General features: G+C 45.2%; 3 protein-coding genes across 5 annotated transcripts in view; all 3 read left to right on the top strand.

The window, feature by feature from the left end:
* Window positions 1–13,364, top strand: part of LOC117582721 (extracellular serine/threonine protein CG31145) — a 67,192-nt gene extending 53,828 nt beyond the window's left edge. The window contains exons 9-17 of one of the 2 annotated variants that reach the window (XM_034270646.1): window positions 2,872–2,996; window positions 4,061–4,139; window positions 4,854–4,946; window positions 6,967–7,210; window positions 10,083–10,091; window positions 10,410–10,490; window positions 10,793–10,905; window positions 11,716–11,856; window positions 11,944–13,364. In XM_034270646.1, the coding sequence (XP_034126537.1) occupies window positions 2,872–2,996; window positions 4,061–4,139; window positions 4,854–4,946; window positions 6,967–7,210; window positions 10,083–10,091; window positions 10,410–10,490; window positions 10,793–10,905; window positions 11,716–11,856; window positions 11,944–12,142 (1,084 nt within the window). In that variant the 3' untranslated portion in view covers window positions 12,143–13,364. The remainder of the gene's footprint in view (window positions 1–2,871; window positions 2,997–4,060; window positions 4,140–4,853; window positions 4,947–6,966; window positions 7,211–10,082; window positions 10,092–10,409; window positions 10,491–10,792; window positions 10,906–11,715; window positions 11,857–11,943) is intronic. The other variant, XM_034270647.1, reaches the window with a different exon arrangement.
* Window positions 53–16,580, top strand: LOC117582722 (probable low-specificity L-threonine aldolase 2). 2 transcript variants are annotated; one of them, XM_034270649.1, is made up of 7 exons: window positions 53–61; window positions 13,673–13,714; window positions 14,278–14,488; window positions 15,363–15,437; window positions 15,507–15,909; window positions 15,990–16,126; window positions 16,185–16,580. In XM_034270649.1, exons 3-7 carry the CDS (start codon window positions 14,281–14,283, stop codon window positions 16,502–16,504), a joined length of 1,143 nt encoding a protein of 380 aa, XP_034126540.1. In that variant the 5' UTR covers window positions 53–61; window positions 13,673–13,714; window positions 14,278–14,280; the 3' UTR covers window positions 16,505–16,580. The 2 variants fall into 2 exon arrangements, with proteins under 2 accessions (XP_034126540.1, XP_034126539.1); XM_034270648.1 differs by lacking the exon at window positions 53–61 and having other exon boundaries at window positions 13,569–13,714.
* Window positions 10,925–11,707, top strand: LOC117582723. Its single transcript, XM_034270650.1, has 2 exons — window positions 10,925–11,039; window positions 11,070–11,707. Exons 1-2 carry the CDS (start codon window positions 11,017–11,019, stop codon window positions 11,443–11,445), a joined length of 399 nt encoding a protein of 132 aa, XP_034126541.1. The 5' UTR covers window positions 10,925–11,016; the 3' UTR covers window positions 11,446–11,707.
* Window positions 16,581–19,426: the final 2,846 nt, after the last annotated feature.

Raw genomic sequence — 19,426 nt, forward strand, 5'->3', positions numbered from 1 at the left:
TAACTTGATGGAGATATCATCAGTAGATACCTGCTGTTGGCCGGAAAAGTTGTTTAAATTTGTTCTACTGCAAGCAACTTGACTTATTTCTGGCTCCATCTCCATGGCAGCATCTCTCACCTGGACGCTACTCGTCCTCCTGTCATCCTGTTGGATCGCCCAGCCGAGCGCAATTAAGCTGATTAGTGGGCGTCATTCAAAGATGGCCGACGGCCCACCGACCCAGACATTTAAATTTAATTTCCGCTAAACATAACTCAAAGCAAACTCTTGACGCAAGTAACCGCCAGGAACGTGCAACTGCCAAGCAAGCATACCACACCCACTGGCTGCTGCGTGGTGTGTGGGAGGGTTGCCACGACCAATTATATGAAAATCCCTTTTTCAATTACATATACTATACACTGTCTACATACATTACTACATAATTGTTTCTTCTCTGCTCGTTTCATTTTACTTTGTATTATTTTTTGTTGTCGTTTGCAACGTCGTTGGGTTGTCAACGCTTTTGCATAACAAACTTTTGCGCGGGTTTTAGCCAAGTGGCAAAGGGGAGACGGGGCTCAGCAGGGGGAAGGGGCGGTGGTGGTTTGTTAGCCGCTTGCGTTGCCTTGCTGTCACTGCGGTTGTCAGCATTTCGCGTGTATAAGAGAGCGCGAGAGAGAGAGAGAGAGAGAGAGTACATGTGGGTTTGTGTGCATTTTGAGCCACGTGTCACGTGCCATATCTCTATCTCTCTCTCTCTCTCTCTCTCTCTCTCCCGCTTTTGCACACATATCTTCCGCTCTCCCTCTCTTTCTCTCTTTGTCTCTGTCCATTTTACTTTCGCTTGTAATGCGATTTTGGGGTTTCTTTTTTGACTGGCGGCCGCTGCAACTGATTTACGTGACTCAATTACAAAAGGAATTTGAATTTTGGATTTGCCATCCCCATATGGATTTTTGTTCCCCCTTTGTGGGTTTTCCTCGTAGCACCGAGACCCAAAAATGCAACAGCTTGAAATGGTCCCCAGTCGGGAGGGCAGCCAGACCCAAAACTATTGGCAAAACATTAGAGCCAAGCCGCTTCTGACCGCAGGCCATGGATTGTGTGGACAGGGTCCAGTGCTTAGTCAATGTCCACAGCGGGAGGCTTCATCAATTACGCAGGTTCTAGGGTGGCAGCTCTAACTCTATCCAGCATCCTGCTTTTGTGGTGAATTCTTCTGTTGCTTCTGCTGCTCTCTCTGGGTGCTCTCTCCCTAGCTATCTTCCTTTTATTTCTGGTGCAGTTGGTTTTCCACCACAGTTGACAAATGAAACATACGCACGACTTTGGCTTTTGCCATGGCATCCTTATGATGCATACTTTGTGGCACGAATGAAGCACGTGTTTCTGCCACTGCTTTGACCCCTTTCGATGCCACTTACGAGAACGAAGAACCAACCTCCAAGCCCAGGAACCCTTGTCAATTTCTCGCTTTGCGGTGGCTGCTCCTCATGATAATTGCCGCTTGGCCCTGATGGCAATTAGACTTCTACCAGAGCTGGAAATGGCTTTAAGGCACAGCTCATTGCTAAGCAAAGCAGACAGTCCGGATGCTGTCACCGTTTCCATAAAACGTTGAAATATTGAAAGGCATTCCGTGCACAAGAAGGTTGCCATCTAGACATTTGTTTCCTTCCGGTTCCTTTCGAACAAAAGGTTAGATAAAAGCTGCAAAAGGACTCTGAGTAAAAGACGGAGGCAGCGACAGCATAAAAAACCTTAAGTGTTCAACGTCCCACACAGACTCGTCAACAGGCAAATTGTGACAGAGAGAAGGGTGTCCTGGCGACCGGAAAGGGTGCGAAAGAATGAGTTATGTGGATGCCATCGAGAGCAGCCAGGGGGACAGCGGACAGCAGCCCCGGATATGACTTCATTATCGTGATAAACTTGGCGCACAATGGAGCAAGCAGAAATCATTTCTCATTCCACAGCATCGTGCGCCATCATTTTTGGCCAAGTGCCGGGGCAACCAACACAGAAGTGGCAGCAGCAGTAGCAGCAGCAGCAGAAATATCAGCTAGATTTCAGTGGAAAGTTTTGCATTTCAATTTGTCATGGCTGCTGGGATAATTTGTTGTCTGCAGTGCAACAGGGAAAGCCACTGCCAAAAGTTAACACGGACTGCGGGGAAGGGAAGAGCGACAGAAATTGGAAATAGAGTACTTTACTTTACTTTGGTTTGAACATTTTGCAGCTTACATTCTGGCCATCGGTTTATGTGCTCGACCAGTACAAATTGGACTGAATGTGAATGTGAATAGGAATCGGAAATCACACAACGAGTTGTAACTGGAAGCAAGGGCTTAAGACAAAAGCATTTGCCATGTGAGCGGCACATGTCAAAAACGAGAGACTAAAGCATAATCGTCGGGGAAAAGATAGTTTCTGGCAACTGCCAGGCGGCAGGAAAAATGCAGGGCACTACCAAAAGATTACGGCTGATATGGGTGGTGCCTTGGCATTTGCAAACCAAATTGTCATGACAGGCAGACACACAGACACCCAGACACCCAGACACCCAGACGGACCGATAGATAGACAGAAGGGCGAGATGGAATGAACACTTTTCCTCGTCTCCGTCTGTGTGCATAGCTTTGACAAATCAATGTGAGAAATCTTGATATGCAGCCAAGAGCATGGCATACTTATGAGGGAGCCCGACCAGACCCAAATAAAATTGAAACCCCAAGAACCCCAAAACCCAAGCCCATACCCACTCGCTGCCTGATTGTCCCTGCGGTTTCCTTTTTGTGCCTTTGAAACGACAGCTGGCTTAGGGCTTCGATGCTCGATTTTTACTTACATTTCCAACATTTTGTTTCTGTTCTGTTCTTCCTGCAGTGCCAATGCCAGCAATTTGGAGCGCTTCCAATTGCGCATCACGAAGAAGGAGCTGTACGGCGAACAGGACACTCTGGTGGATGCGGTGCTACGTGACATGATCAAGCTGCCAATACAGCATGTTGGTAAGACATTCTCCTCCTATACTCGTATCTTTCTTCTTCGTCTTCTGCAACTGCGGGTGTGTAAAGTCATAAATACTCGTAGTCGTAGTCGTACTCTTAAACTTGCAAAGTTTGTTGGCCTCTGCCTGTGGGATTAGATGTGTCCTGGCTTGGGGAGTCCGGAGTGGCACATTTAACTCAATTATGGAGGGGAGAGAGAGCCTCGAGCCGCTGGATTATTGAGGTGCTGCTATGAAACTATTTCCATTTCAAAGTTTTACCAGCGCCTTCATTAAAGTCTTAATTTATTAATAATAAACTTTTAGCAGCCAACAAAAAGAAAACTCATTTGCCACTAGGGGAAAAAAGAGAGACGTAGAGAGCGGTGCCACACACAGTGCAACAATGACACTTTCGTGGCATAATTGTTGCAACTTTGCCTCCGAAAGGGCTTTTTCCGGCACTGGCAAGCATTTATCACGGAACGTATACAAATAACTTCTTCCAACACACATTTGCAGCCAGGACATGGCCGGGGAGCAACTTTCGAGTCATAACTCATAAGTAAAGTAGAATCTTCGCCGCTCTGCAGCTTTCCACATTGTCCGGCCTTTGTGTTCTATTTCAATTCGAATGAAATGCGGTTTAATTTTCTCGTTTTTGGCCAGCGCCAGCGCCAGCGCCAGTCCGAGTCCCCGAGTCTGAAATGTGGCCAATAAGCCCCTACTGTCTATTATTTTAATGGTCAATGCATACAGATGACTTCACATACAAACACAGAACAGAACCCCAAAGTGGTTTGAGGATCCCTTATGTGGCTGCATTTACGTAATATTTATGGTTTTTTTTGAGCCTTTTCAAATGCAATTTAATTGGTATTAAGTCAAGTGTGTTTTGTGTTTTTGGAATTCTGGCTTGGCAACAATTTCAAAGCCGATTCCAAAAAGAGAGTCATTTTATTGGGAATTCAATATTTCCTGATATTCTCTTGGTTTCGGTTTTTGCCTCAATTAATGTCGAGTGCCTGATTAATTTACATTCATTTCACCACTTGTTTTTTTCTCCTTCTCTCTCTCTTTTTGCAGTGCAAAAGGAGGGCGGCACCCAGCTGAAATTGATCATTGAATACCCGAACGATGTCAAGGCCTTAATGAAGCCCATGAGGTAAGTATGGCCGAGGCGAAGACTGCCTGGCATCGACTCTTCAACGCATCGACCGCTTAATGCATTTGCCTGCTGTCCCTGTCCCTGTCCCATAATGAATGCAACTTTTGCCCACTTGTCGACAACACTTTCCCCATTTTCGCTGACTTTCCCAGCGACTTGCATGTCGATGGAAATTCCGACGTTTTGCGGTGGTCCCTTCAAGCTGTGAGCAAATTTAAAACATTTATGCACTTTTTAATGAGATTTAAACGCGATGCCTTGGTCAATGTGTCCTTCCATTGGGATACCTCCGCCTGGGCCCGTCAGTTGAGAGCTGGATGTGGAGCTGTAGCTGGAGCTGACGCTGAAGGTGTATGTGGAGCACGAGCTGGAGTTGGAGCAGCCAACTGCCAAAGTGCAAAGTGTCCTTTTAATGCCATTCATTTGCAATTTAAATGAATGGTTGCTCGTCTCTTTTTTTTAATATTTTCTTTTTAATTGCAGTCCCCGCTTCGTGTGGGGCTCGTGTAAGTAATTAAGCATAGCACTGCAGGTGCTCTGCTGCCACACCACAAACCTCTGCTCCAGCTCCAGTTCCTGCCCCTACAGGGGCCACCCACGCAAATGCATTAAGCTGGTGACAGACGCCCGCAGTTTCTATTCAATTCATTCTGTGGCACGCTGCCCTTTTCCCTGCCACCTTTCTCAGCTGTCTGATTTACATTTCCACAGGTTTCCCAGGGACCAGCAAACGCTGCCCAATCATTTCTACTTCACGGACTATGAGCGACACAATGCCGAGATTGCTGCCTTCCATTTGGACAGGTGAGTCCCGTTCCCTTTCCCATTCCCGTTCCTGTTCCCGTTTCCGTTTCCGTTTCAGTTGCCTTCCACGTACTCGTCTCCCCACCGCAATTTCGGAATGCATTTTTTGTGGCATTTTGTGGGGCTTAAATCATTGTAAATATCTGGCATCCTTCACGAATATTTATTTTTCATTTAATTTTCAATTATACGCAAATATTTATGCTGAAATGCTCATGAATTGCCACCACAACATCAGCGGGAGAGCAACAGCACAATTTTTAATCGAAATCAATTTGAAATATTCAATTAGGTAAACAAAAACTGTATCTGAGAGGAATCAATTGAGGGCGGCTGGGGCTTGCGGTCGGAAAACAGTTTCAAATTTAATTTTAAAAAATCCCAGAATATTGCAAAAAAATATTCATTCTGACATTCCTTTGGATTATACCAGCTGACTCGCCAGCTGGAATTCCCTTTGAGTTTTTCTTACACATTTATGACTTTTTGGAGTTTTATTTTTCGGGTTTTCTGGTACCTGACAAAGCAATCAAATTAACCAATTTGCTGGCAATGTTAGCCAGAGCATTCCCTGGGCCTACATTCGGCATTCAAATTTATGATACTTTTTGGCAATTTGAAAGCCACAAGGATGCCTGACCTTCTGCGATTAGACGGCGGCCCAATAATCCTGGCCCCCACAAACACTCACACACTCACCCCTCTCTCTTCTCTTCGTGAACGGGCACATGCTGAGGTCAGGCCGCAGTCCATTTATGTTCATTATTTATGATGAGCCGTCGCATAAAATAAAAATTGTTCCTACACTTATCCTCTCGCACGGACACACACACACAGGAACATACGGGCGGGGGCCAAATGGCGCCATTAAATGATATTTAAGATTATTTTTCAAGCCAACGCCGAGAGAGAGAGAGAGAGAGAGAGGAGTAGTTGTGGGTGGGTAAAAAAGGATATGGCGCCAACGCATGTAAATTATGTGGGCAAATAAATTTGGACATCCCAGCGATCCCGACCCTGACTCCCGACTACGAGAAGACCCTTTCATGGCTAATTAACTTGGCCAAGTCCATGGCCACGCTAGGCCAGGGCTGACATGTTCCCCAGTAATTTAGACTGCAAATTGTCTGCATAGTTAGCAGCTGCTTGCGTTTGACAAAACTTTGACAGCGAGGCTAATTGCCAGTTCGTGTCCCCTGTCCGGTCTGGAGCTCCCCGCTGAGGCATTTTTGAATTCAGATAAGGCGTCATAACTTGTGTAATTGTTGTGGCTGCCACACGCAGGCAAGCCCCCGTATTCCCAACATCCCCAACATTCCCATCGATGGCGAGTACCAAGCCCCCAGAGTTGGTCCCAGTGCAACGGCAAACTTTGAGCTCAGCTTGGGCTGTCAGCCCACTAATGGAGTATGCCCCAAACTTCTGGAGTGGTTTCTGGAAGATATAAATTTATCGCATTTTCCCCTCACCCCTTGACCCCAAGACAATAAACATTTCCCCATTTTGCGATATAATTTTGTGGGCGAAACACTTTAACCCCATTGCGAGGCAGACAGATTGGCCCGAAAAGATTGTCTAAAGATTTATGCAGTAATTGGATTTGAAATCTATTTTCTGTTTTCCAATCAATCGGATTAAAGTTTTGTTTAAACAGCTCAAAATTGATGAGTCGAATGCTCTGGACTACGCAATCGTTACTGTCAGATATGCATTGTTGCCAGTCCATGGCAGACTGTACTCTGCAGAAGTATCTGTCAGATGTGGCTGCCACGTGCAATGAATTAACTCAATTGTTTTGGTTTTTGTTTGCTCAAGTGAATAAGGAAATATTCAACCGATTGTTTTTCCTCCGTCTCCGCTGAATCTTTTCTTTTTCCTTATTCTTGATTACGCATTTCGCTTCACACTCCGAGCAGTTTCTCGCTTTCTGTGTGTCTCCGCCATTAAGGAAATGTTTCTCTTGTTTTTACTTTTGTCTGGCCTTTTTATTAACCGTTCTCTTCGCTGTCTCTGGTTACAGGATACTGGGATTCCGGCGTGCCATGCCTGTGGCGGGACGTACACTGAACATTACGACCGAAATTTATCAACTGGCCGAGGAGAATTTATTGAAGACCTTCTTTGTTTCGCCGTCGCTGAATTTATGCTTCCATGGCAAGTGCTCCTACTATTGTGACACCTCGCATGCCATCTGCGGGAACCCGGACCTGCTCGAGGGCTCCTTTGCCGCCTTTCTGCCCAACTTTGAGTCGGGAAATCGCAAGGTACGTACCATTCCCCAACATCCCATACTATGCCATACCACGCCATGCCATGCCATGCCATCCCTCACAACCGCACGCATGGGGCTCGCTTCGCTTGGATCTATCTCCCTCATGTCTCTCACGGCTGTCGTAGTCATGAGGAGCTCGACCAGGCCCAGGCCCAGCCCCCGCCACAGCCACAGGCTGGGCTAAGTGGTTTTTGATTAATGCACGGCCAGCTCTCAGCACTGCGCCAGATTACAATTTATGTGCTGTGGTTCGCCTGCTTTCATTACTAATTTCGTTCGCTTGGCCAGGCCGAATAACAAATCACTTTATTTACTCAGAATGTAGTATGTTGTGGCCGGCAACAGGTAACCCATGGGGCTCCAGACTGGCTCTGATTCCTAGAACTACCATCCAAACCCACCAAATCCGATCCTACCCAACCCGCTGGTGAGTGACCCAATTAGAGGGCTCAAAGCATAAAAAACAGCTCACTTATAGAGAAGCAAGGAGGAGGTATTTTTAAAAAATTACCTTTAATACTTATACAGCCAAAAGGAGAAACTCTCTTTTCATTTACATAATTTTTTGTATCCTTTGTTTGTTTGTGCGACTCGTTCCTATCCTTTGCCGGAGCCACTCGGAAATTTCATTCATTCATTTGGCTGCTGAAATAAGAGCAAAATATTGTATCAGTTCTTTAGCGTCTGGTAGAGCGTAAAATGAAATGTTTAAATGCAGTGGGTCTGGATCTCCGTTTCTCTAACGTTAATAAATTCTAGAGTCCACTCCATCAAAACGGAGCAGATTTGGGAGAAAATAGGGCAGCTTTTAAATGCAAATTACCGAAAATTAAAGCCTTTGCTGGACTCCGTCCGCATCACCCTGACCGTCTCCAAGGCTATAACAAGGGTTCATCCCTCTCACACAGATTCTCTCCACAATCAGGTCTGTCCCACAGATATGCAGAGGCTTTTTATTTTTAGTCTACTTTATACATTTATTTTTTAGTATCCTTGCCCCGAGCCTCAAAGGAATAATTCTCTTTATTCCCCTTTTTTTGCGGCTGGCTCTCAAAACAGTTTACAAGTAGAAAATGGTTAAGTGTATACTTGAGATTTGGCGTAAGGCGAAACTGTAAATTATGCACAAGAGATCATTTTTCTTTTCCCTCCATTTTTCACTCCTCCTGCAGCTCTCTCTCCCTGTCTCTGTCTCTGTGTCATTCTCTCTTTCCGTATCCGTATCCGTATCCGTTTCTGTTTTCCCCTTTTCTCTGTTTGCTCTGTTCGGGTTTTCCATCGCCCTGGGGGCCCAAGTTGGTTAGAAGTAAACAACGAGAACATTTTTTTTGTAGCAGAACAGAATTTTAATTAAGTTGCAAATTTGATTTGCACGCTTGTTAAATGCTTTGAGGATTGCTTGGGTATGGTTGGGTATGGAGAAAGAAATCGGAGAATCAATATAGGAGGAGTCCTTAAGGTGCAAAGAATAGGTAGATGTTCTGTGTACTGAAACAGTTATAGAGGTGGCAAAGTGAACGCCAGAAGACAACCATTGGAAATTGTAGCTCTTCCTTTGTTTCCAAGAAAATAGTTGGGACACACAAAACAATAGCCCAGTCGTAGATGTTTTACATATTTATAGTAAACAAATAATTAAACAAATTAGCCGTGAAAGTCTCATTTGTTTACATCTGTCAGTTATAAATGTTAATTGGTCTGATGGACTATTAATTAATTAACATATCAAATTATACATTAACATGAGAAATTCAGTTTGTTATGAAAGCATTTACATGGAATACGGATATGCATATGTCAGTTTTTATTGGCTCGCTTTTTTACTAACAATTTTCATAAATAATTACTGAAAAATTCCACTTGTGCACATTCTTCTTTAAGATACTATGAAACTATGTAGAAGCATACAATATTCATACCGCATTATAAATATTCGAAACCCATTTTTCATAGAGAATGCCCTAAAAATGTCCATTGAAGTCATTCCCCATTCCACCATTCATCTTTAAGTATCTTTCTTGCCGTGGTTGCTCAGGTTCCGAGCATTTATCAAGGACATTTAACGCGTTGCTAACAAAAATTGCAAATTGCTTTCCTCACATTTGCCGCATTCCGTTGCTTCCATCCGTATCCACCGCTGCCATCCCACTGCTACCCTTATGGAATTTAATTTTTTTCATGATTTATGCATTTTTTGGGAGTTGTTTTTCGGTTTTTCGATGAGATGAGGAAGAAAAGGGCAGGGTAAAGCGTTGCATTCTATGCCAAAAAATAAAACTAAAAAATTCAACTTAGATACGGCGGATTTCCCTGCACCTCGCTCTTTCTCATACCATGGACCCATTCCATTCCATTCCATTCCCTTTCATTGCTGTCACCATTCCACCGTTAACTTACCTCACCTTTGTGCTTTATGTTCGCTTCTGTCTCCTGCGCTTTTTGTTGTAGTTTGTTGCTTTTCCCGCAGTTTCCGTGGTGTGTGTGGCGGGGGTTTGCTTTTGCTTTGCACCGCTTGCTGTTGTTGCTGCTGCCGCTGCTGCTGCGTTCTGAGACCGTTAACCCCCCCACGAGGCTTCCGGTCATTACACACTATGGTCACGCCCACTCTGCCTGCATAAAGCGCCCAACGCGCTGAGCTTTTATTATGCATTTTTTTCTCTCGCTTCCTCTCTCGCCCCAAATGTTGTTTTTTAATTCCTTTATATATATTTTATATAATTTTTGTTGTTGCTGCTTCTACGCCGCCTCTCGCTCTCGCTCCCGCTCCTGCTCCCGTTCCTGTTTCTCCATCGCGTTGTTGTCGTTGTTGTTGTCCTGGGGCTTGCCCCTCCTCCACATAAAAATGTACCCCTTGGCCTGTCCAGGGTCGGAAGGTAAGTTGCGGTGGGCGCGCCACACAGAGAGGAGGAAAAAGTCAAACGAGAGCAAAACTTTGATTGCCCTTCTTCTGGCCAGCAAATAATTTAATTTAAGCAAAATTAATTTCGCTGCAGTTGGAAGAATTCTCCAAAGAGAAAGTGAACGAGAAGCCGCCATAAAGCAAAATGCGAAATTAATATTCTTACATTTTAACCGAATGCCTCGTGCTAAGACAGGACTGCCTGCCCCAATTCCCGTAGTCGTACTGTGTTTCGGAATGGAAATTGATTTTATGTTGCATTCTTTTCTGTTCTGTTCTGCACCTTCCACAGCTCTGGCGGCATCCTTGGCGACGCTCCTATCACAAGCGGAAGAAGGCTCAGTGGGAGACAGATGCCCATTACTGTGCCCTGGTATGTATTGCTCGTTTCAGTGGGGAAAAGGGAATGGGCATTCAGGCAAAGGGAGTCTCCTCCATTCCGGACTCTGAGGAGCGCCTTCCGTTGCGGTTACTTTTATTTAATTTGCATTTAAACTCGATTGAAATGCAAATGTTTTTATTGTGGTCCGACCCGGACCCGGACCCGGAGTTGACTTAATTAAGACATCTCTGGTTCCATTTTGCTCTTTTGCATTCCCCCTCCCCGCTTGGAATTTCCACTGGCTTGAATGCAACTTAATTTTGCATTTGATTTTCACCCTTAAACCCACTTAGGTCCGTGATATTCCACCCTATGACGAGGGCAGGCGGCTGTACGACCTCATGGACATGGCCGTCTTTGATTTCCTCACTGGCAACATGGATCGTCATCATTATGAGACTTTCAAGTGAGTATATTGAGGGGTATCTGTTGGTTGGGGGAGTTGGGGCTTAGCTGGATATGTGCACATGGCTGTCCTTGGCATGGCAACTAATGCGATCGGTTTATTTCCGCACACATGGCTCTGTTGGCTTCCTGCCTCGCTGCCTCTCAGAGCCTCTCACTGCATACCACTGCCTCCCACTGTCTGGCTATGGCAACGGCACTGGCTCTGGCTGCTTTTAGCACGTTACGTATATACCTCATATGCGGCCGCCTAAGCGCATGCATTTGGCAGGGATATGCCAGCACCTGCATGCCAAGCAGCTACAGGAAAAGCGGCAGCAACAGCCATGGCCGCAGGAACAACAGTCAGAGCAGGTCCAGGAGCCAGGCAGTGCCACGGAAAGATATTTCCCAACCCGTCTGGCAAAAGGTTACAAAACATCTCAGCCTCGTAAGCCGCCGCTACCATGGCCGCACATCATCGATGCTGGCTCGGGGAAGTAGCCGGGAACAGGCCAGCTCTAAGACCAGGCTGCCATGCCAGGTGCCAGGTGCCAGGTGACTTGGCTCCTACTAAATTGTTTGTTATGCAAAAGCGTTTGTTGGGCTTATGGCGATGTCATCGCCGGCACCCTTCCGCCCTGCTCAGCCTGCTCACACATGACTGAGCCAATCCAATCCGAGCATCCGTGCGGTGATTGCGTCTGAGTCTGGCACTTTCCCCACATATTGCCAGACAATTATCCAGGATATCTTCCGGGAGGAGGCTGATGGGGTTTCTGAGTGCTGCATCCACTTTAATTCGGTCTTGGATTTTTCACTTGCATTACAGAGTCTACGGCAATGAGACGTTTCCTCTGCACTTGGACCATGGGCGTGGATTTGGTCGTCCCTTCCATGACGAGCTCTCCATCCTGGCGCCCGTCCTGCAGTGCTGTGTGATCCGCAAGTCAACGCTGATCCGGCTGCTTGAGTGAGTGTACCCTAAGAGAGAGAGAGAGAGAGTAAAACTCCAAAACCCAATACTGATACCCTGAAATGCTTGATTTTTACTTCGAAGGTTCCACAATGGTCCCAAGACGCTGTCGCAGCTGATGAGCGATTCACTGGGCAACGATCCCGTGAATCCGGTGCTCTGGCAGCCCCATCTGGATGCCCTCGATCGGCGCACGGGCATCATCTTGCAGAGCATACGGGATTGCATAAAGAGGAATCCCCCCGGCGAGGTGGACGCCTCCGAGAATGACCTGTCCTCATAGCGCTAGGAATGGAGCGCGTGGCAGAACCAACAAAAGCATCCTAGAGCATTAGCTTACACCCCTAGCTATTAGTTGCGTGTCCTGTGTGTTGTCCAATGATGAAAGGGAAACGGAATTTAGAGTTACAGTTCGTGGCAATCGATCTTTGTAAAAGATCGGCGTCCTAAGTGAAATATCTCCTTGTCGCTCTGTCTGCACATACCAAAAAGTCAGAAGCCAGATGCCAGATGTCAGAAATGAGAGCACAGCCAGAGCCAAGGCCAGAAATTAATTCACTTTAATGTTAGTTAATATGATTTTCCACCCCGTTTTTGTTTGTGGAGCCACCGAAAGAGCTGGCCAGCCAGCGAGTAGTGGAGTGACCCCTTCGGAGAGTAGTTTAAAGTGATTTGGGCATGAAAATGGAGTACCTCCCCATACCAATACAGACACACACACACACCCACAGCATAGTGGGTGCCAAAAGTACACAAACTAACTTGAAGGCAAGAGTAAAACTAAAGCTAAAGAAAACTGAACTCTACTGAACACTTGGCCGGCGTTCACAGGAATGAAACTTGTTCAAAAGACTATAAACACAAAAAGAAAACTGAAACTGAAACTAAAACGGAAGCGGAAAAATGAAACTATTTTCTAAATATTTATTTATAATTTTTTCATACATTTTACACACACACAACTTTGATGGGCATACACTTATCGCGTATGCAAGTTGCCAGCCCCTACCCCAGGCCCAATGAAACCCTCCCTCCCCACAATTCTTAAGAAAAGTTGTTGCAAATTTAGTTGGTAAGTTAACATAACTTTATGATCGATATCAGGCGTAGCTTTATCCGGATCCGGGTGGGTGTGTAACCGCCTGCCCTGGTCCCTCTTCTTAGTTAGTCCAATTAGTTCCAGCGAAAATCATGTATGTACTTCACCATGTGGGAAACGAATCAAAAACAAACACACTAAACTACTGTTAAAAAACTTATAATGATTACCGAGTATATAACTAAGTTACATTTGTTATTTTTATTATTGTAACATCTTTGAATTGTACCTTATGATGTGGTTGCAGTGACATAGAACTGCAGAAATTGTTTTGTTGGCCCGTAGACACATTGTGAACAGAGTGAGGAAAAAACGATAGACGAAAGAATACAAAAATTGTGTTAGAATTAGTAAAAATTTTAGTGACAATTTCAGAAATAATTAATAAAAAAAGTACCAAAGAAAACTGATTTCTCTCTGTTATACTTATCCTCTAAATGTGTTCAGTGTAAACGCGCTTTGACAGTTAGACCTTCAGCTTTGCAGTGCAGTGTAAAAGCGTGTCTGGAGAGAGCTTTCCCTCTCTTGCTTGAGCTTTCGGCCGGCACGTCGATCGATCGCGCTCAATTGTATATTGTACAGTAAATCTTTTATGGTGCTCTCCAATAATGCTCTGTTCGTTCTCTTCTGGAAGCCCTCAGCGAGGGCTAAACTCAATGCCGGCAGCTGTTGGGGGGGTCACTTATTTTTTGTTACTCGTGCGAGCACGTTGAGTTCTATTTTTCGCACTCACCGCCTTATCAACTAATTGCTGGTGTGAGTTCTTTTTACCTAAAAGTTTGTTAATTGAATTAAGTCTTCCGAAAATTGAACACGCCGTTGTTGTAATTGAATTAAACTGACAAGTGTCAAGTGTTCGAGCATAAATATTATTGCTGAAGGTTATATAATCGCAAATCAGTGTTCAAGTGGTGCTGCCTCTCCATAAAATATCAGCCAAGACCACACCAGACACTGGCTTATCAAGTGTATGGTGCAAATGAGTATCAAATTATGGCAATGCAACTGACGTGGTCTGATTTAATACTCTAAGCGCAGGGTAGTACGATTTTAGCTGCCAAGAGAGCTTTCTGAATCTTTTTGCAAATAATAATAAGAGAAAACTTATCAATCAGTGTGAGAACATCTTTGGATTGTTCAGTCAAATTTAATCAAAATTCAGATGATCGTACGATCCGTAAGGGCATCAAAAGCGTCAGCTATAGAAGCTAGACTTCCTTTTAACTTTAACGTATACAAAACATTAAGCAAGTGAATCAGCATAACACAACTTATGCAAATGCCACACCTAATCCACTTCCGTCCGCAATCCACATTAGAAAATGTCTCCCTCCATTGTGGACCTACGCTCGGACACCGTCAGCCAGCCCACGGCAGAGATGAGGGCCCGCATGGCCACGGCCATCGTCGGGGACGATGTCTATGGGGAGGATCCAACCATCAACGAACTGGAGGCGAAGACAGCGGCCATTTTTGGCAAGGAGGCCGGACTGTTTGTGCCCAGCGGCACCATGGGAAATCTGCTGGCAAGTGAGTGGCAAGACATGCACATAAATAACACGGCTCAGGGCAGCACATTCTCAGCCTCCCCATGGAATGGACAGGCGCGGGGTTGGGGTTGCGGGAGTCGCTTATGTTTATTAGTTTAAAGTGCGGCCAGTTTCGGATTACAAAAGCCAGGGGCAGCACCAGAAATGTGGCAAACAAGAAAAAGAAAACCAAGTAGAGGGAGAAACAAGAAAGCAGAGCTCATATCATGCATCAGGTACATTATCGTAAAGGTTAAGGGCGCCCATAAACATAACATTAATTTTTATAGACTTTAATATTAGACGTGGACGTGTGCCACAGTCAACAGAAGGTATGTATATCTAAGAAGTGGAGAGGTGCCGGAGGAGCAGCAGCACCAGTAGGAGATGGCACGGGGAACGGGAGCAGTCTCAGGACTGGGTGTGCCTCCTGGAAATTTATGCGTCTTCTCAAATTAATATTTCTAATGGAATTTGAAATTTGCATTTCATTCAAACAGAATGCACTGAGACTTACGATTGTGCTAATTTTGCACGAGGGTAGTCCATTGAGTATGCAGCGGGGAATTTTTGTCAGTCATTTTTTGGAGTCATCTCTTATAGTTTTGAGGCCTTGTTTAAAGCATTTTTACTGACTCCAGATTTCCTCTTAGCTGATCATATATTATACAAGCTAGAATAACACGTTACAACATAAATGTGCAGTTCCTTTTATATTTTAATATTGACACATCAAGCAGCACAGAGTTTATCAATTATAGAGGCTCTTAAATGAATTGTTTTTGGGGGCATCTGCATGAATATTTAAGGCAGTTCAATTACCGCCCCTCGCCAGTTAAGTGAATTCTCGAGCATCTCTTTTGTAATCCCCACAGTTATGGTTCATTGCCACAAGCGCGGCACGGAGGCCCTTGTCGGCGATTTATCGCACGTCTTTCTGTACGAGCAAGGTGAGACCAGGACACCGCAGAGGAGCAGAGAACAAACATTGACTGTGTGCATTCATTAATCACATTTAGGCGGAGCCTCACACCTGGCTGGCGTGCAATTAGCTACGCTCAAGAACGAGCCCGATGGCACCTTCTCCCTGGCGGAGCTGCGACGCCGGATCCGTCACGACGACTACCACGAGCCCATCACCTCGCTGGTGGTGGTGGAGAACACGCACAACATCTGCGGCGGCAAGGTGATTCCTCTGGCCTTTCTCGACGAGCTGGCCAATCTCTTGCGCCAGCCCGGAGTGGGCTGTGCACCCATCGCACTGCACATGGACGGGGCTCGGGTGTTCAATGCAGCTGCCGCCCTGGGCGTCAGTGTGGCGCGCATCTGTCGGGACTTTGACTCGGTTTCCATTTGCTTCAGCAAGGGCTTGTCCGCACCGGTGGGCTCTGTGCTCGTCGGCTCCCAGCGGTTCATTTCGCAGTGGGTTTCCTCACTCTCTCAAAATCCCTTTCGATGCCAGCTAATCCTTTCTCTGTGTCTCCATTTCTGGTTTCTCCTAGAGCCCGTCGTTTGCGCAAGGCTTTGGGTGGGGGCATGCGTCAGGCAGGCATATTAGCTGCTGCTGGCCTGGTGGCTCTAGAGGAGGTGGTGCCACTGCTCGGCAAGGATCATGAGCGCACAAAGCGAATCGCAAATGGTAACTATCCACTTTGGGACAGTATTTCCATCCATTTACTAACGAACTGTCCCGTCAGCCATACATCACCTACAGAGTCCCAATATCACAGTGGATCTGGACACAGTTCAGAGCAACATTCTCTTAATTGAGATCAAGCGATCCGAGCTGACGGCCAGTGAGTTTGGCGAACGCCTGGCCCAGGTCGAGCACCAGGAGCTGGAGACTGGAGTTACGGATAAGGATGGCTCTGGTATTATCCTGAAGGCCAGTGCTCGGGACTGGGCCTTTGCCCGAGTGGTGCTCTACCATCAGGTGGACGACGAGCAGGTGGAGCTGGCCATCAAGAAGCTGACCTACGTCATCGGGCAGTACGACCAACGGTGGCCCCGCCTTTGAATGCGGATGCGAAATGGAAAGACAAACATAATTAGATTTCAGTTTTGTTCGTTTAATTAAAGAGGAGAAAGAAATGCTCAAATTTGTATTACTGCCCCTCGAGTGGGTTCAAGCTGCGTTTACATTCACGCATGACCGAGTCCAAGGCAGCTCCGTCGATGCTCACGGACATGGACGGACTGCCCTCCTTCCTTTCCTTGAGTGTCTGCATGAATGACCGGCTGAATGAAATAATAAAATTATTTAAAAAATATTATTGTCAATTCTGCGACGTGCTCATCGATTTAAAAGCCTTCGCCCAAGGGAGTCCAAGGACGCCACAGCTACCGCTCCTCTGGGGCTCTGCTCTTTCCCGGCCTTCGGACATTTGTGATTTATAAGCAAACTTATCGGAATGCGCTCAAAATGATTACGTTCCGGCGGATGGCTGCCAGGGCTCGGCATCCTTACAATAGATTAGAGCCGGGCGCTCTTTGGGGCTGAGTGAATGGCATCAATAAGAGGCGGGTTTTCGATGTAGGACGCCTTTTGTCCTGGCCGGCATTGAAATGTTATATTTTATAAATTATGCTCCGCCAAATGAAACGAAATTCAATTAGAGAAATTGCTGAAGCATTTGATAAATTGAAATTGAATTGACTCGTCCAAAGTTGCTCTTTGTCTGACGGCTCTTCACTCCACTCCCGCATCAGCCTCTCGGCTGGATTAATGTAAAGGAAAAGTCATCTCCCAAATGGCAAGTAATTAGAGAGCCAGATTGCGAGCGATTCGATCAACTTTCAGCTGCATTTGATTTCCCATTAGTTGAGCCTAAGAGTATGCACTTGCCTTCGAACAAAAAAGCACACACGCGAGCTTTTGGAATGAGTCCAAGAGAGGGGGAAGGAAAGATGGAGAGAATCTATAAATAGCTGCCAGACATGCTACGCTGCTTGGGTGTGAAAATGCCTGTTTGCTGTTATTGCTTCTCGCCAGAAACTCCTCATCATCATCATCATCATCGTCATCATCGTCATCGTCATTGTTGTAGTTGTTTTCGCTGGCGACGTCATCATCGGCGTTCGGGTAGTCTCTGTAGGCGTGGGCTCGAAAGCCCCTCTTCTGACACATCCTTTTATTATTTTAAAATGTACTATATGTTATTTTAGGTTAGCAGAGATGTGAAGATTCTAGTTTTTAAACTTATACAATTTTAATTAATTGATCGATTATTTTTAACCCATTTAGAATATTTTCCTTCCCATTTAATGTATATATATTTAGATTTGTTGTATACATTATTTAATTTTGTTGTCCATGAAAGACTTTTTTGTCTAAGCGATGCTCCTGACATAATTGCATGTAATTTTGGCTCTGCAAACATTAAATAGCATTTTTAGACAATTACCGTAATTAAATCTTCGGACAGACAGGGCTCCATTATGCACTGCATTCAATTATTTAAAACGCACTTTTTCCAGGCGTTTAAGCAAATAAATTGCTTCTAATGCACTATTTAAGCGAAAATTTCACGGTGGGCTTGTGTGTCTGGATGTGTCTGCATTTGATTTAGTTAAAGTTTAAGTATTTTAATTATGCATTTACACGGTCATATCCTATTAGGTAAAGCCACAATATGTACGTTAGTATTTCTATTAAGTATTAAGTATTTTCAATTCAAATTAGCCTCTTAATGGCCATTAGCATGTTTATTATCGCGCCGAGCGTATCTCAGGCTTTATTGGCAATGCCGCGCCGCGTTTTATGGCACGTGCCAGCCCCGCGGATTGGTTGGAGCTCAGACTAAAAGTGTTTCATATGCCTTTTGTTACATGCGCGATACATGATAAATGGCTTCTTGGCCCTATAAAATATGATGGAAAAACGCCATTCCCTCATTATGGCAGTTGAGCAGCATTGGCGTGCTGCACTCCCTCTCCGCCGTCCTTTACTCGACCAACTTAAACGACAAACTGTCATGGAATAAAGTCGTAAACCACAGGCCCAAGGAGCAGGTTGGGATTGCGCTGAGGAATAAATTGAAATTTGCATAAAGTGGAGCTGTGCCCTGTTGCAGCCCCCTGCCGAGGCGTGGAAGCAAAATGATAATTCAATTTCAATCGCTCCATGGAAATCGGATCTGTAAAAAGTGTTTGATGTAAACCCGTTCTCCCATGTTGTCGCCACATTTTAAGCACTCTTTTATGGAATAATTTTCGTTTGATGGGTTTTCGGGTGCTCTAATTTAATTAATTGCATGCGCCTAACTAAAGTCAAACAATTTCCGCATTTAATCACCGAGAAAGCAAAGGAATGACTCACAGACGAAGGCAAAGGAAAAGCGAGATATGAAGGATACGGGTCGTATGGCGTCGGTGTGGCTGTAAGTCATGCGAACTCATTTCGAAAATTAAGCAAATGTGTTCAAGTATAGGTGGCTGTAGATGTGTGGGTGTGTAAGTAAGGCTGTTGGTTTTTCTCCGATGTTTTTCTGTGGTGTTTCTAGGTTCTTGTGGGGGCGTGTCTGGGTGCGCATAACGTGATTGCTGCCAATTTCACAAGGGAGCAAATTGATGATGAGCTAATGCTTTGAAAATTATTGGCAAAAAATATAATGGGTTTACGTCGCGTTCAAGCTGCGAGCATTTAACGTACTCACGAGAAGGTAAATAAGGAACAGTCGCTGCTGATGTTTAAAAATTCTCCTGAATTTCACAGCTTTTCTGTGGACGCAGGTGGAAGTTGCCTGGAATATGCAAAAACAGTATAATTTTCATAATGTTCTATTCATATTTACCAAGAAGACATGTTCAAAATGTGAACTACTTAAATAGGGGACTTCAAACCTCTTCAGATTATAGCTCTTGAGAGCCTGTAAAATGGCAAGGCGGTGAGTAACACATTATCTAGCCGACCATCTTATCATAATTCTGTGGTTCTGTT

The sequence above is a fragment of the Drosophila guanche genome, unplaced genomic scaffold (genome assembly GCF_900245975.1).
Source record: "Drosophila guanche unplaced genomic scaffold, DGUA_6, whole genome shotgun sequence".
Classification (NCBI taxonomy): domain Eukaryota; kingdom Metazoa; phylum Arthropoda; class Insecta; order Diptera; family Drosophilidae; genus Drosophila; species Drosophila guanche.